This window comes from Pelecanus crispus, chromosome 6 (genome assembly GCF_030463565.1).
Source record: "Pelecanus crispus isolate bPelCri1 chromosome 6, bPelCri1.pri, whole genome shotgun sequence".
NCBI classification, from domain to species: Eukaryota; Metazoa; Chordata; class Aves; order Pelecaniformes; family Pelecanidae; genus Pelecanus; species Pelecanus crispus.
This window is the reverse complement of record NC_134648.1, coordinates 27,483,334-27,501,162: the sequence shown is the minus strand read 5'-3', so window position 1 is coordinate 27,501,162 and position 17,829 is coordinate 27,483,334. Positions and strand designations below refer to the sequence as shown.

Here is a 17,829-nt window from a genome sequence, read left to right as displayed (position 1 = left end):
CCTAAAGTTAAAAAGCAGCCTCTTAAAATCCTCAGCCTTACATAATGAACTCAAATGAAGGAATGAGATTATTCAAAAGCAGGCCTGTGTCCACAAGACGAATTACCTTGCCAAAATCTTGGAACGACATCAATTTTGTCATCCCTATGCCAGACAGGGCAGGGATTGGACAAGTTAAAGACAGCAAAATGAAACTGAAATTTTATTTATAATTCTGGTTTGTTTTATATTCTCCTGGTTCCAGTGCCCAATACACTGGCATAAGTTACAAGATGTATCCACTGGAAAGGATGAAGTGGAAAGGACTGCAGCATCAATGGGACATTACAGAAGCAGAATGTAGCAAGGCTGGACAAGTAATATTTTGTCAAATATGTGTGTGCTCTGTGGTGTAATACAAACATCAAGTTAAAAGTACTTTCAACTTCTGAAAAGACTATCTTAGTAGCTATTTCTCATGCTTGACAGGTAACATTCTTCATTATACTGTACCTTTATTGCAAGCCAGCCCTGTCCAGTAACTACTCCGATATATTATCTTATATCCGTTCCTGACTGAAGAGAAATTTAGCTAGAACAGGTGCCCCTTAGTGAACAAATCCAGAATAGCAGTCTCCTCACTTACTGCATACTGGAACTAATAAGCAAAGACAAGGGAAAAGAACCGTGTTCTGCTGGGATTTTAAATGAGAGAGGCAAAAAATATTCCTGGTGACAGAAACCTCAAAGAACACAGTTTTTGCAGCATCACTGGGAGACAGTATGAAGGGATGAAGCACAGACTTAATCTAAAAAAAGAGTTGGAAAAAGAACCGGAGATGACAGAGGATGCAGTAAAATTCAAAGATTTTTAAGATGGGGAATTTTAATTTAGAAAGATCTCATTAAATGGCAACAGGAACGTGGTGATAGAGATTGAAGAATAAGCAGCCGTACTCTTCAGATATGCATGGAAAACCTGTAAGGAAATATGTGAAGGAATGGTGGTGATATATAAAATCAAAACCAATGATAAACAATGCACAGATTTTGATATGGAAATGACCTGGGAATGACAAGAAAAGTTGGTCTACACACACCCTACCCTGTCTGATGTGAGTTCTCTGACCCCAGGGTATGTCTTGGAGGAGTTGTTCAAACATCCAGTCTGCTTGTTCTGAGTCAATAAAGCCAGGAATCAAATGAATCCTAAGGAAGAAAAAGATAAAGAAAAAATGGAAGGAATATACACTTCTATATATGCTTTGATTTCCAGGATTCCCAAAGGAGATAAGAATGGCTGTAATGCATCAGAACGAAAGTCAAAGCCCAGTATCCTATTTCTGACCACAGTCAAAAGCAGGTGTGAAGGAAAGAACAGAAGGCAGCAGGAGCTCCTGATGAGTCTTCCCCGCACCAAACACATCTAATTGCTTTTTAAAACCTATAAAAACATATGACACCAACAATATTCTGAGTCCCACAATCAGCCATGTACTGTGTGAAAAATGGCATCCTTCTGCTTGTTACTAACTTCCCGTTTGATAACTTAGATAGCCCCAATTATGGTACTACAATCAGTGTAAGTAAATAATTGCCCTTTACTCCCCATCTCCATGCCACTCAGAATTTGATAGCCCTTAATCACTACTGTCATCCTATCCTCTCTTTTCCAAGCACAAGAACCCTAGAGTATTTAACCTCTCCTATTTTTACATTTTCATATGTACATTTTATATTTTGACTGTACTAACAGCAGCATGCAAAAATTCCAGCCACTGTGGTGGCCTGCATAGTAGGGATGCTGTTCACAAACAGTTACTCTCACAAGTATCCAATGCTCCAAAGACATCACAACAAGAATATATACAGTAAAGGTACTAAAAGAGATGCAAAATCCAATTATTAACTTTCCAGAAATGTATATATTCGAGTAACATATTATGAAAACAAACTCCAGAAAATGACAGAATAATACAGCTGGCTGTGTATCTTTTCTCTTTCCAGCTGGTCAAAGCTTTTACTTTTCAAATTGGTATAAAACTTTATTTGCAGTTTTATAAGAAACCAAGATGAAAGCTTTGAAATAAATGCGCAAAAAGTTACTACGTCCTTGGCATTTTTTTCACTATTAATAAAATCTATCAAATTCAGAAGAAAAGGATTACTACTGATATTGCAGCTAAGTCAGCAAGGTAAAATAAAATGCATTTTAGTTAGTAGGAATCACAGAACAAGTAGGTTTTGTTTTGAAGTGTCCTGAAGCTGAAGTAATTAAGGCATAGGATGTAAGCAAAAGGGACAGCCCTAAAGTTACCAAATCTGCCTAAAGGTAAATACTTTCATTAGATTAATTTAAACCAAGTCCAGTTTACAGCTAAAAGTTTTTGGTAGTTCTTAACTATACAGCAGAGACATCACACACTGGCTAACACAGGAACACCAATCCAACTTTCAAGCAGCAACTTAACTCTGGATCATGAAACAAATGGACATAGCCCCTTCTCCTTATTCTGGACAAGAACACTAGATACAGGAAGCACTAGATGTTAAGAAGTTCATTTTTCTTCCCTTCAGTGCTGCCTAGACTGCGTAAGTCTCTGCTACCTGATACTCAAAGTATTGCCAGAAGTACTCTAAACAGAAGATCCACAGGAAGGGCAATGTGCACCTGCTAGAGCCAAAACACTCTGCAGAGACCAGACTTCAGAAAGCTGAGTATCACCATGTTGTTCCGCAACAGCAAATTACAAGTTTCTGAAAATGTGCAATTCACTTACCTAGAAATGCCAGTTGGTACTTTGCTGAGCTCATACACACCAGGCTTGCTGAGGATGTAAGAAAGGAAAGAGCCATCAGATGGACAAGCAACAAGAAATTATCTCACACTGAGCAGCATGGACTAGAATTGCTGTAAACCTGGACTATGGAGAGCGTTCTTTAAAAAGGAAAAGAAAAAAAAGCTTTGCACTACTAATGTTCTGGAGACAGAGGTCAGAGTAAGGCAGCAAGGGGTGCTGCAGAAGCAAGTGAGTTTCTGTGTACTTCCTGCCTCTCACTCTCATTTCACCAAAGGCTCAATACACAGTTTTAAGGCTCTAGAGATACGTAAATGAGGGATGTCACAGGGAATCTAAAGGAGACAACCATACAAAACTGCACTCTGACCATTATGTTTGCATTTATAGGTATACAAAGAACATGAGTGTAACTGAAGATGCAAAATCCAGTTTTCAGTCAGATGACCAATACCACCATTCTGCTAACAGCAAAGTGTTCATTAACCTGCGTGACACAGCGAAACTGAGTTACAGGTACATGTAACAGTATTTTAACTATTGTAGCTGGTACAGAGGGTAAACAGTTCTTCCCTGTTACAAGTTGCACTATCATAAAGCATTATCTACTCTTGTACGAACTGCTTGCTTCACCTACCTTCATCTTCTCCCAAGCCAGCTCCAAACTATACTGCTCTTTTTGCCTAGAACTCTCCAGGAGTTAATCACTCTCCAGCATTGCTTCTCCCTCAAAACAGTTCACCAACTCATGAGATGATCACATACCATGTTTTGCACTGTGCTGTATTTAAGAAAGTTAAATAAACAGAAACTTCTGCTCTCTTCCATATTGCACATGCAGAGCATAAACCGTACTATATTACCTACAGCACATCGTTGTGATGAGAATAGCATCTTAGTTTTGTTTCCTCTATTTTTTTTTATTTGATTTGTAAACAAGTGTAACAAATGAAAGGTCAGTGAACCTTTAGAATACTTTTAACACAGTGAATTTATTTAAATACTATGTTATTACTACTAATCATAAACAATATGCAAAGAACGTATGGCTGTATCATTCATACCGAAATGGAAAGTTAAAACATAAGCAAATCTTTTACAATCTGTAAGTGTTTCTGGGAAATTCTATAACTATTTCCAGCTATATTTTTCATGACTTGACAGAAACACCTCTCATAAAGTAGTTCTACTTAATGAACTGTTCACTACCACGCTAGCAGTGGGAGGGCAGCTGAGCATCTCACCCGAATTATGCCTGCTCTGCGCGAATACCCACCTAGCATCAAATTTGAAGTTGCTAAAGAAAACTAACCCCAGATCCCTCAAAGTAAAAACAAAATACAGCGAGTCAAAAGCTGAATCTGTAACTTCTTTCTTAGGAACCATTTAGTAAGAAAGTTCTGCCAAGATGACCAAACTGAAGCAAATTTAATTTTCAGAATCTGTAACTTCACCATACACCACCGCACCTTGTCACATTTCACACCAAGGTTATTCTGAAAAGATCCCCATTTCAACACAAAGGCTAAGTGATCTACAGTGCGTGAATATCTACCTTCACTATGACACTTACTAGCAGCTACTCTTCCAGACCTCCCAAGGAAGCACTGCTTGAGTTGCCATACCAGCTATATTCCTGGACAACGGTAAGTAATTTCCAGCACAGTTTACACAGGGACTGTTCTAGGAAAATGTGCATTGCTAACCAAAGGAGACATATTTGCAGTTCTGTTGATCCAGAATGTCCAATTGTTTGTTCTTCCTGGCTTATACAGCTACACTAAAGCTATAAAAACTAGTTAATACAGACTTGGACTCTGATTATAAATTCAGTTCAGGATAAAAGGGCTGAAAGTCCACATTTTGTACTGAAATTTCGTCCAAAGGCATGGCAGTTGTAAGTGGAGAAGGAACTCTTTTTCAGCAGATTCCCACTGACCAGCAAGACAGAAAAAATGCACATAGGACAGTTAAGACAGCAGTATACTCACTCTATCACATCTGCTTCAGGAACTTTGCGCTCCACCTGAAAGGTAACAAGACCTAGTGAATATTAAACGTTTAAGTACCTGGCACGCTCTAGTCAAACAGAGCTAATTGCCATCTCTAGTGACTCTATATAGCTGCATACTGATACATCACTGAGAAAAACATACCTCTAGACAATTGGTGAGCAGTGACAACCCACCCACTCTCTTCATGCCCCAGAAACTCTGAAATGCAGCTACCACTGCAGGTGGTTTTTAACAATCAACTGCCCCCTAAAGGACATTCATTTCTAAATTATTTGGATTATTACAATACTTGCTATTTACCAACTGCAGCAAAAAAAATTCTTATCCTTACATTTAGAAGTAAAAATCTAGAGCAACTATAGAAGGGATGAACAAATCCCAGATGCCAGACAATGAGCAAAACACAAGACAGACCAGACATAGAAGGAGCTGACACTTTAAAATTGTCTGCACAGCTTGAGATAGCTGGTTTTTGTTAAAACAAAAAACCAAAACCCAAACACCACAGTTTAATCCAGCCTGGTCCAGCCTGGATTATCATTCTGGTTGTCTCAGGGATTTATGCTTCTCTTCTCTGAGCTCAGTGGAGTGCTGAGATGCAAGGAGGTACTGAGGAGTTGAGCAAGCAATAGGATCAAAATATAGTACTATACAGATACCAGGGCTCTGCCACAGAGAAAAAAGAATCTTCCCAGACCATCTCCAATCCTTCCAAGCCTTTCAAACACTTCTGGTTTACAAAGAAGTGTTCAAGATTTTTTTTTTCCCAAGCAAGGTACTGCCCTCCCACTGCACAGAGCACAATATCCTTCATCTGCTGACAGGACATAAAGCAAAGTCTATAAAACAAATCCCATGCTCTTCCCTTGTAACAAATAAGACAGACATCCCAACTGAGGGGAAAAAACAGAGCTCAAATCATGTTTAGGACATTGCGTCATTGTGAATATTTAGCAGAACACATTCTTTTGGCTCTCTGAAAAAAGTAGTTACGAACAGGTACATAATGAAAGTCTGACGCTAAACAGAGGGACCATAACTTTCTATTTGCCATATATGCAAGACAGTTGCAAACTCTGCTTGGTAAAAGCCCAAAGTTCAGCTCAGCTGAGTTTTTAATTTGTTTTTAAACATGAGACTATAATCTCAAAGTCTGACAACTTTTGTAATTTGAAGTTTAATAAAAAATGAGATTCTGCGAGTTACCATGTAACTTTTACCTCTGATGGCTCTTCAAAGACAAATTGCTTTTGAGTGTGAGGCTGATCTTTCTTCATCCATGCTGGTCTGGCACCTGCAGGGGCAAGGTTGCTGGGCACAGGTGCCTTAGGTGCTAAAGTAAAGAGAAAAAAAAATGATCACATGAAATAGAATTTCACCATACAAAAAAATACAGTTTGGAAGAACTTATGGAATCATTCTTTGAAGTATTCTCCTCTGCTTGGCAGAGAGTCCAGGGAACAGCCAAACCTACGTTACGTAAGAGTTAAAATGGCACAGAAACTGGATTTTTTTAATATTTACTTGCTATTCGTAGACAAACAAAGACAAAAGCATCCTGTTATCCGAAAGGATAACATCTAGAACCTTTCAATTCTACCACAAATTCTTATCACATGCCAGCAGAAATTCTTCTAAGCAGCTAAACTGCTTCCCTCTGCAATTTTTGTTAGGAAACAAAAAGACATTTCTCTGAGAAAAATACTTTTATTAAATCAAGATTTTGAAACTAGCGAAAAAGTACGGAAGAGCAACTCAGACATACAACTTCATGTGTTTTATCTACATAAGCAAAAAGGCTTAATAATGGACCTGAAACAGAGACAAGTGAAAGTCTTCACTCTGTATAATTCAAAAGATGGGAAAAATAATTTTAAAAAATCCCCTTAGGAATAGGTGGAATGAAATGCACCTGTGACAGAAAACTTACAGAGTACATGCACAAGTCAAAATAGTTGGCTCATTTTTTTCAGGATTAAAAAAAATCAGCTTGCCTAGGACACTCAGTCTGCAGAGAAATGGGAGCTTTACTGGGTATTGCAATCAGGCAAACGGAACATGGTGTTTTGACCACATTCACAAACCAAAGCAGTCTTTCTTGCAAGACTGTAAACCCACACAGCACTCTCCTGCCTCTGCACTCTTTGGTTTAAACGTTTGATACAAAGCAGTGACATTAACTTCAGCCCTTTCAACTAGCGCTCTTTATTTTGCAATGTTTTCACTGCGAAAACAGATAAAAGACGACACGTAACAAGTTTCACAAATAAAAAGCGACTAATAGTTATTACAGAAGTTAGCTCCAAATTCTGTCTCATTCAACTTGCCCAAAGATGAGAGTAGTACGCTTACTTAAGCACGTGTATTAGAAACACAGCTATGCACGTATGCTGCTGACCCTGTGTTTTGTGTCCAAAACTGCTACAACGTACCTGTGACATACGTAAAAATTTTACTTAAAAACTGGGTTCCAACACCTCAGCTTTAGTTCCCTAGAAAAACCAGACCAGCACTCAAGGCCTCACGCTCCGTGTCACACAGCATGGTCACAGAAAGCAGCCAGGAGACACGTCCTTATAGTTTCATATTCACTGCAGGTGCGTTCAGACCCGGCCGTACGCCGTTCTGCTCGAGCAACGCAAACTTCCAACCCCACGTCTAGAGGCTTTCGGAGCTTCGCCGACTGCTTTTCGCCTCACCCCACGGTCACGCCTAGGCCAGCGGCTTTCCCCGTGCCGCCGGTAAGCAGGGGCAAGGCGGCCCCAGCGCTTCCCTCCAGGGGCCCCGCACCGCCGACCGGGTGCCTGCTACCGCGGCGGGCGCAGCCGGGGATGGGGCTCGCCAGCACCGGCCTCTCCGCAACGCCGCGGCCCGGACAAGCCCCAGAGGCCCGCCCGCGGCCCTGCGAGTCCGGCGGCCGCGGGGCTCCGGGCCGGGCCAAGCCAGGCTGCGCCCCTGCGCGCCAGAGCCCGGGGGCCGCCGCCGCCGCGCCCCCGGTCCTCACCTGGGAGCCGGTCCTTGCCTGCGAGCCGTCCCGCCGGGGCGCCGGCCCAGCCGCCCTGCACTCGGGCTCGCTGCCGCCTCTCCGTCATGCCGCCGCCTCGGCGCCGGGAGCGAGCGCCGGCAGGAGCCGGACCGGTCCGCCGCTCCGCCCGGTCCGCCGCTCCGCCCGGTCCGCCGCCCGCCCGCCTCCGCCGGCGCCGCAGCCCGCGCCGGGGGTTCCGCGCCGCCGCCGCCCGCTGAGGTGCCCCCGAGACGGGAGCGCAGCGGCGGCAGCGTCCCGGGCTGAGCCTGCGTCTCCTCCCCGGGCGTCGCTGCCCGCCCCGCTTTCAGCCGGCGGGCAGCGGCGCCCGGGCCTGGCCGCGGCACTGAGGGCAGCTACGGGCCCGCGCACGGGCTTCGGGGAGCAGGTGAAACGCAAGGGCTTCGCTTTTAACGTGCCTACTCGTTTGGGGAGGCCGGTTTTAACTAGCGGTGTAACTTACATACCTATTTCCCCATGGGCAGAGAGACGCAGGATAGATTTGTAGCTACAGCTGCTGAGGGAAAGCGGAATTATGCTGTGGAGGTGCTGCGCTCCTCCCGCCCCCGGCGCGGGTCATGGCAGCAGCCCTCGGCGGAACCAGGCCGCGCTGGACGATGCCTCTCCCGCCTTCAGCCCGGTGCCCTTCCCGGGCCAGGCAGGCGGCTGAAGGGGTGCCTGCCCAAGGCCTCGTCCCATCTCACATCTGCGGCGCAGGGACAGGCAGCGGTTGCCCGCACTGGGGAGCAGGCCTGTTTTCGGGAATGGTGTGTGCCGCCGGTGTGCGGGGCAGCGTGTGGCAGCAGGGACAGCTCCCTGGGAAGAGCGGGGCAGGCAGGTTAACTCATCCCCTACCCTCTTCCCATTCAAAGAAGGGAGTGAAAACTCACTCATGCAACGCAAGAGCTGGAGCGACAAAAACACGCTTTGGAGCAGAGTTGCAAAAAGAGCACAAGTACGTACCACAAGAAAACGCATCCTGTCTTCTGTCACGTGCCCAGGATACTTCAAAGTACGTTGGAAGCTATTGAATACACACGTCATCTCAACTGCTGAGGTGAGCAGACATTCAAAAGCAAAGTCAAGGCAATTTCGGTTAAAAAGCGATTCCTTGCTGCAGTTTGGAAAATAAAAAAAGACCTCAAAGGAAGCACGAGAGTGGGAACCCAAAATGTAGCCTGCTAGCACCACAGACAGGGCAGTGGGGCAAAATGACCACAGGCTCCCACAACCCCGCTGCCAGATACTGCCTTGCCGGGGCACCACTGCTTCAGTGCCAGCTGGGTATGCGTGCTATTCCCCTCAGATATATCTTTCCAAACATCTTCAATAGTTAGAACATTGCTATTTGGAAATAACTATTTCTTATTAATAGCTTGCTTAATAGTTCTAATTAACAGCTTATTTTGTGTTCCAGTGATTTTAAAATATCAGCACTGTAAAATAGTTAACAGCCAGGAAAACAGATTAATAAAAGTTTTGGTTTTAGCATGTAAAAGTACAGTAATTTTCACTGCATTATTATAAATGATAAAGGACAATCAGGCATTTGAATGTAGAGGCAAACATTTTAAGGAAAAAAATCCAACACATTAAAGATTCAGACTAAATTCCATTTTATTTGTTTTACAAAGTCAAAAACATACAGATTGTTTAGTCCAATGCTTCCACATCAGATCCAGAGCAAACCAAGTCATGTGCTCTTACAGAACTAATACCACTGACTTCACCATCCCTGTTCCAAAAAATTAAGAAAATTATGGGATAGGATCTGCATCTCAGATTTGATCAGCACCATTGCATCGGTATTCAGGTTTTTTCAATGTACAGAAATGTTAGCCCCAAATCATGTCTCAGTACAACATATTTTACTTCAAAATCAGAGCTTGAAATTATTCTTTCAAGGACAGAAAACAAGTCCTTGAGAGTCCTCCACTCTTCAGCCATAGGAAGTCACAGATAACACTGGTAGCTGCTTGCAATTCGTTTTGCCTTGTAAGTTTCAGTACATTTAATGTGTACGAAAAGGAACTTCAGAGACCAAAATCTTTATTTAAAGAGTAGGTAAATACAGCAGTTCAGACTTCTCATATACTCTGACCCCTGTCTCCTGGAGATGGGTAACTTCAGCCTCATTGGAGCACTCCGTTTTGGAATAGAACCATGAAACAAATCAGTTAAACACAATTAAATTAAAAAATGTTCTACATTTAAAAGAGTTTACTGGTTCTCATTTTTAAAGCTGTCTCAAATATTCAGGATTCTCATTTCAAAGGGCCTCACCAAAAAGACAGACTGATACATACTTCAGAAAGAATTTAACCATCATTGCTAACAAGAAGAGTAAGTCATTTCAAGCTCTGCATTTAAAGTGCCCGTAATCTTTTACATAGCAACCAGCACGTAACACATAACTTGTGACATTTATCTACATTGTGTTATCACCACCTATTACAAAGAGCAGGCACTGAACTTTTAAAAATGTTATTACAAATTGTAAAGATTACATATTACTGAAAAGTTAGAATCCATATTGAACAACCAGGAATTTAAATACTTTTTGCAATGTTATTTTATGTATATATTTATAGATGAGCAATTACAGTAATTTTGGTTTTTGGCCCATTTCCCTCAAGTTCATAACCAAAAAATCACACCTGACTGTGTAAGCAGGGGACCACTGACAAGCTGACTGATGAGGCCGAGTCCTTGCAAGTACCCTAAACCTGAGCTGGTAAAAAGTTATACTCTGTCAATAGTGCTTGGTTACCTTTTTAAATAAATATGCTCCCTTCCTACTCCTCCCCACCTCTTCAGGAATATGTGAGAACTACTATTTTGCTGCCCTTCACCCACACGCACAGTACATAGATGTGATGCACACTATATAACCAAGCTGTTCCTCAGCAGCGCAATGTCCGATCAAGTCCATGTAAGTATTTCTTAAAGCACAGCACAATTTTAGTCCAAAGCACTTCCCACCCCCCCCAATATCTATAAACAAATAAAGCCTGTTTTTTAAATCAATATTAGAAGTCAACAGTCTTGTTTTACCTGTATCCTCAAAACAAGACTGTTTTACTTGTTAGACAGTACACCTATGATTGAAGATGTTTAAAACATTAGGTCTACTTGGTGCTGCAGTGTGGGTATGGAAGCTGCAGGAGTCCCAGGCTTCCGAGATCAAGTTGCCTCCAACCTACTTCTCCTTCATTTTTTTCAAATAACGGGCCCGTACTTGTTTGCTTGTTTTCATGAATAAATTAGTGACAGCAGGTGTAGGCAGAAGAGAGACAATCCATCCCTAAAAAAAATAAAAATAAAATAAAATAAAAGGGCAGGAGAAGTCTCAGCTTTTTATGGCCTGTACTAAGTGAAATCTAACAGTTACCAGCACACACAAATATTACCAAGTTATCATAGAATCACAGAATTGTTTAGTTTGGAAAAGGCCTTTAAGATCACCAAGTCCGTTAACCTAGCACTGCCAAGTCCACCACTAAACCACATCACTAAGTGCCACATCTACACATCTTTTAAATACTTCCATGGATGAGGACTCAACCACTTCCCTGGGCAGCCTGTTCCAGTGCTCGATAACCCTTTCCATGAAGCAATTTTTCTTAATATCCAATCCAAACCTCCCCTGACGCAACTTGAGGCCATTTCCTCTTGTCCTATCACTTGCTACTTGGGAGAAGAGACCAACACCCACCTCGCTACAACCTCCTTTCAGGTAGTTGTAGAGAGCGATAAGGTCTCCCCTCAGCCTCCTCTTCTCCAGGCTAAACAACCCCAGTTCCCTCAGCTGTTCCTCATAAGGCCTGTGCTCCAGACCCTTCACCAGCTTCATTGCCCTTCTCTGGACACGCTCCAGCACCTCAATGCCCTTCTTGTAGCAAGGGGCCCAACACTGGACACAGTATTCCAGGTGCAGCCTCACCAGTGCTGAGTACAGGGACACAATCACTTCCCTGTTCCTGCTGGCCACACTATTCCTGATACAAGCCAGCATGCTGTTGGCCTTCTTGGCTACCTGGGCACACTGCTGGCTCATATTCTATTCAGCCGGCTAATGACCAACACCACTGGGCAGCTTTCCAGCCACTCTTCCTCAAGCCTGTAGCATTGCATGGGGTTGTTGTGTCCCAAGTGCAGGTCTTGGCCTTGTTGAACCTTGTTGAACCTCATACAGTTGGCCTCAGCTCATCAATCCAGCCTGTCCAGGTCCCTCTGCAGGGCCATCCTACCCCTCAAGCAGACCAAGACTCCAGCCCAACTTGGTGTCATCTGCAAACTTACTGAGGGTGGACTTAATCCCCTCATCCAGATCATTGATAAAGATACTAAACAGAACTGGGCCCAATACTGAGCCCTGGGGAACACCACTTGTGACTGGCCACCAACTGGATTTAACTCCATTCACCACAACTCTTTGGGCCTGGCCATCCAGCCAGTTTTTTTACCCAGCAACAAGTATGCCCGTCCAAGCCATGAGCAGCCAGTTTCTCCAGAAGAATGCTGTGGGAAACGGTGTCAAAGGCTTTGCTAAAGTCCAGGCAGACAACATCCACAGCCTTTCCCTCATCCACTAAGCGGGTCACCAGGTCATAGAAGGAGATCAGGTTAGTCAAACAGGACCTGCCTTTCATAAATCCATGCTGACTGGGCCTCATCACCTGGTTGTCCTGTACATGCCACATGATTGCACTCAAGATGATCTGTTCCATAACCTTCCCCAGCACCGAGGTCAGGCTGACAGGCCTGTGGTTCCCCGGATCCTCCTTCCAGCCCTTCTTGTAGATGGGCATCACATTTGCTAACCTCCAGTCATCTGGGACCTCCCTGGTGAGCCAGTACTGCTGATAAATGATGGAAAGTGGCTTGGTGAGCACTTCCGCCAGCTCCCTCAGTAGTCTTGGGTGGATCCTATCCGGCCCCATAGATTTGTGTGCGTCTATGTGGTGTAGCAGGTCGATAACCATTTCCCCTTGGATTATCGGGGCTTCATTCTGCTCCCCATCCCTGTCTTCCAGCTCAGGGGGCTGGATGCCCCCAAAACAACTGGTCTTACTATTAAAGACTGAGGCAAAGAAGGCATTAAGTACCTCAGCCTTTTCCTCATCCTTTGTCACTGTTTCCCCCCACACCCAGTAAAGGATGGAGATTCTCCTTAGCCCTCCTTTTGTTGCTAACGTATTTATAGAAACATTTTTTCATTGTCTTTTACTGCAGTAGCCAAACTCTCCTTTGTTTCCTGAGTTCCAGCCAAAGCTCCCTGTTCAGCCAGGCTGGTCATCTTCCCCACTGGCTTGTCTTTCAGCACATGGGGACCGCCTGCTCCTGTGCCTTTAAGATTTCATTCTTGAAGCACGTCCAGCCTTCCTGGACTCCTTTGCCCTTCAGGACTGCCTCCCAAGGGACTCTCTCAACCAGGCTCCTGAACAGGCCAAAGTCTGCACTCCAAGTCCAAGGTATCAGTTCTGCTGACCCCCCTCCTTGCTTCTCCAAGAAGTGAAAACTATCATTTTGTGATGGCCTCCAACCATCACATCACCCACAAGTCCTTCTCTGTTCGCAAACAACAGGTCCAGAGGGGCACCTTCCCTAGTTGGCTCACTCACCAGCTGCGTCAGGAAGTTATCTTCCACACACTCCAGGAACCTCCTAGGCTGTTTCCTCTCTGCTGTGTTGTATTTCAACCTACCAGATGTCTGCAGGAAGTCCTCCACGAGAACAAGGGCTAGTGATCACGAGACTTCTTCCAGCTACTTACAGAATATTTTGTCTGCCTCTTCACCCTGTTTGGGCGGTCTATAACAAACTCCCACCATGATATCTGCCTTGTTGGCCTTCCCCCTGATTTTTACCCATAAACACCCAACCCTATCATCACCATCATTAAGCTCTAGACAATCAAAGCACTCCCTAACATACAGGGCTACTCCACTGCCTCTCCTTCCTTGCCTATCCCTTCTAACGAGTTTATAGCCATCCATTGTGGCACTCCAGTTATGCAAGTCATCCCACCACGTTTCCATGATGGCCACTATATCATAATTTTCCCAGTGCACAATGGCTTCCAGCTCCTCCTGTTTGTTGTCCATGCTGCATGCATTGGTGTAGATGCACTTCAGTTGGGCTATTGACCCTGCCACATTTTTGGGGGAGAAGCCCTAATTCCTATGTGACCATTCTCAGGCACTTCTGTGATTTCTAACACATCCATATCCCTTGCATCTTTGCTGCTGTGTGGATCTCCATCCCCTACCTGCACTGAAAAGGCAGACTGAAGGACCTCACTAGCACACTGTCCCTCAAACACTGGCATGCTGTTCCCAGGCTTATCTCTAGCAAGCCTGGTTTTATCACTTTCCCCCTCTGAATCTAGTTTAAAGCTCTTTCAATGAGCCCTACTAACTCCTGTGCAAGGATCCTTTTCCCCCTTTGAGACAGGTGTACCCTGTCTGTTGCCAGCAGACCAGGTATCATGTAAACTGACCCATGATCAAAAAACCCAAAATTCTGCCGGTGACACCAGGCTCGGAGCCACGTATTCATCAGCTGGCTCTTCCTGTGCCTTCCCTCATGATTCCCTGCAACTGGAAGGACAGAGAACACTACTTGTGCTCCTGATCCCTTAACGAGTCCTCCCAAGGCCCTGAAGTCTTTCCTGATTTATGATTAGAAGTTAAAGAACAAAAATACTCAATATTCAAAATTATTCTTTACTCTTCTTTCATAATAAAAACATACAAAGGACATTCCAGATCCTTATGTTTTCCAAGGTGACTTACCATGAGTGCATGAGGTAGGTACCCGTTGGTCTGGGACTGCAGGCCTACCGTGCCTAAGGCAGCTCTGACATACGTTTCAGGACTGGGCTTATCGAAGGTCGGCTTGCGGATTTTGGACATTTTTGTTGCCACAAAATATGGTAGGACACTCTGCACATAGGAAAGATCACGTTAGGCAGAGAATGCTTTCACATTAACTTACAGATCCATCAAGTAACTAAAATCCTTGGAAACTAGGTACCTGTATACTGAATTCTAGCTTAAGCTAGCCTTCTTTGCCATTCTGGTTATAAGATCACAATGTACAATATCAAAACCACTTTTAATCGGATATCTTGTGGGCTACGTTTGGAATGTGAAGGATAAATAGTTTAGCAGTCTGCTGACAGTCAGCATCCCCAGTTGGGGCCCTAGAAAAACTACTCTTGCAAGCCTATAGCTGAAAAGCCTTTCTTAAAATTTGTGGGTGCACAACTTCATTTCAGCTGTTTAACAGAACATGCTGCAGTGTTGCTTCTCTGTAGTAAACCCCCAATGTTTGCTTGGGAAGGAGGTGCAGAACCCAAGACAGGGATTTTATCCCTGAGTAGCAGCTCCTCAGTTTGGCACCTGTACCGAGAGAAACACAAATGCAGGAGGAAGAAGGAATGGAAACATCAGGAGACTTGGAACATTAGGAACAGGAGGTCTTGGAGGAGGGAGGAGACATTGGTACCAGAGTGGAAGACCTCAAGGACAGGAGGAAGGATCACAAAGTGGAGCACAGTTAATGGGCTTTTATAGCAATGTTTGGAAGAAACAGAAAAAGTGACAGTGAGTCTCAGAACTACTGGGCCCTGGCATAATGGAAAAGCAAGAGGAAGCGGCATGGGTATGTGGTCAACAGAGGGACACTGCTACCACAAAGGCATTTCCGTTGTGGGGCAAGATAGACCTCGGGGCTCCAAAACCATATTCCACCTATCCCCAGCTCATGCTACTGGAGAAGTAAAGGGAAATGTATGTATACTTGCATGCTAGGAGGCAACTCTCTTTCCCTACAGTCATGGTTTTGGCATTGCTTTCCAGTTGTCCTCAATCTAGGCCTCCAAAAAAAAAAAAGTAATCAAAAAACCTCGGTCTATAGCCACCCGATCATATATTGACATACCAGATCTCACAAGCTTTGAAAGGTTGGAACCTTACCACTTTGACAAGGACCTCCTAAAACATTGACAGTTCGCCTGTGTCTATATTACTGATTCAATACACACAACCACTACTGCCCATCACAGTAGTGAGCACTATGATTTATATACTTTTACAGCAGATATCTGAGAAGTGTGCGTCCACTTATGCTACACTAATGGATCTCAAAATGGGAATACCATTTCATAACTCAGCATATTTGGGCAAGTTACAGTTTGAAAACCTGCTTCCCCATATTAGTCTCAAAGAACAATGACTACACATGCTTGACCTCAGAAACATTCGCTTTACTATCACGCTCTCAGAAGCATAGCACAGGGGGAAAGGACCACTTGAACTCTCACTGACTATTTATCCTTGCCATGGCTGTGCACATTTCAACAGCAATTCGACCACCACAAATAGGAAGCACTGGTATGCCTGTTCATTCCTTCACCTTAGAATATTAAAACCATGCACTTTGCTCTATAAATAGGACTTTCAAAAATATACTGCATGAGTCCACTTTCAAATGGAGAGGAAAAACATGCAGACCTGAACTTCAAAAGTGTAAGTAATTACCATCACCTTTGAAGTTGCCAAAAGCTACAAATGCTTGGATAAGAAAACTACTCATTCTGCTACCATAACAGCATAGGTACCAAGTTTCAGCTCCATGAACCTCATTAATTTCTAAACTGAACCTCTAGTGTGGCCTTTTTTTTTTTAAAAAAAAAAAAAAGCCAAACAATTCTAAGCTTCTTATTCACCACCAAATTACATCCGCAACTTCCCCACAGAGTGGCACAAGGGTTATAGTTAAGATTTATTTTCTGTCTTCCTCTGCTCAAAACAGACTTCCTAAGTGAACTGCACTACCCAGTTAAGCCACTGGATAGCATGAAGGGGCAAAGAATTGTGCATGAGGATACTTGAAAAAGCAAGCATACAGTAACACTACTGGTTAGCTATTGATCCACAGACTTCAAGGCACATAGAAGCATAGGATTACCCTCCAACATTTTTTTCCTCCCAAATGCTCTCTAGAAAACAGAGACAGGTATTTCATTTCAGAAACATAAGATTTACAGTCTTCCTATTAACTGTGCCATATTTTAACAGCTATGAAGAGACCCGTTGAATCATGAAGTTGGTTTTCCCTCCTTCCTCCCCACAAGAATCTCAGACATTCATGAACCATATCTAAAACTAGCATAACAGATTACAAAAAAAAAAAAAAAATAGATCTTTCACGGCCTAAAGCCTTTTAGCATTTTGTATTCAGGCAGATATAAACCCACACCACCTCGGCAAGGAACTGTATAGAAAATTCCTTGTCTTTATCCAGAGAAAGCCTAGTCTGCTCTCCAGTTTCAAAACATGCCTTAAACATAGCTTATGTCAATACAATGTCTCTTGCTCTCTTAAAACATTTGCTAGTGCTTACAGCTCTGACGCTTATTAAAATTGGCTGGCACTCAGAATTGGGGTCTTGAATGTTGTATGGATGCAAGAACTGATCTTAGGTCCTGAACAGAAGCCTCTACTCATTATGTTATATTCACATGAAAATAAACCCCCCAAAAGTCATAATAGCTTGTTTACACAATTTTATCACCTATTTTACCTTACTTTTTTTTTTAAAAGACCCGAACTCTTGAGTGTTTCCAAATAAATCTCTTTCCATTTCCCTGTGGGGAAAAGGAGGGTGGGGGACATAACAGGGAAATGGAAGAATTGCAGCAACCAAAGCTGACCTGTACAGAAAGCTAAAGAGCAAAACTAAAAAGCTTTGGAGGAAGGCAATGCCATTAGCCTGGTGACAGCACACTTTTGTGAATACCTGGAGAGAAAGATGAGTTTGTTCAGTGTGGTGAAGAGGAGGCTGGTGGTGACTCAATACCTGCCTAGAGTTATTTCAAGGGCAGTTACGAAGATGAGAGCCAAACTCTTCTTGCTAGTGCCGGATAAAATAACAAGAGGCAAAACTGTCAATTCTGACTGTGAACTTTAAGACTGGACATTAAGGGAAAAAATGTTTGCTAGGAAAG

General features: G+C 43.5%; 2 protein-coding genes across 6 annotated transcripts in view; both read right to left on the bottom strand.

Moving 5' to 3' along the window:
• Positions 1-7,884, bottom strand: part of ALKBH3 (alkB homolog 3, alpha-ketoglutarate dependent dioxygenase) — a 117,860-nt gene extending 109,976 nt beyond the window's left edge. For 4 of the 5 annotated variants that reach the window (XR_012831149.1, XR_012831150.1, XR_012831151.1 and 1 more), the window contains exons 1-5: positions 7,797-7,884; positions 6,013-6,125; positions 4,769-4,803; positions 2,760-2,807; positions 1,085-1,188 (exon numbers count right to left, since the gene is read on the bottom strand). Coding sequence is in view for 2 of the 5 variants with exons in the window: in XM_075713243.1 (XP_075569358.1) it covers positions 1,085-1,188; positions 2,760-2,807; positions 4,769-4,803; positions 6,013-6,125; positions 7,797-7,884 (388 nt within the window). In the remaining 3 variants the exon portion in view is untranslated. The remainder of the gene's footprint in view (positions 1-1,084; positions 1,189-2,759; positions 2,808-4,768; positions 4,804-6,012; positions 6,126-7,796) is intronic. The other variant, XM_075713245.1, reaches the window with a different exon arrangement.
• A 2,141-nt stretch (positions 7,885-10,025) lies between these two features.
• Positions 10,026-17,829, bottom strand: part of HSD17B12 (hydroxysteroid 17-beta dehydrogenase 12) — a 94,436-nt gene continuing 86,632 nt past the window's right edge. The window contains 2 exon segments of the mRNA XM_075712669.1: positions 10,026-11,118; positions 14,612-14,761. Of these exon segments, the coding sequence (XP_075568784.1) occupies positions 11,014-11,118; positions 14,612-14,761 (255 nt within the window). The 3' untranslated portion in view covers positions 10,026-11,013.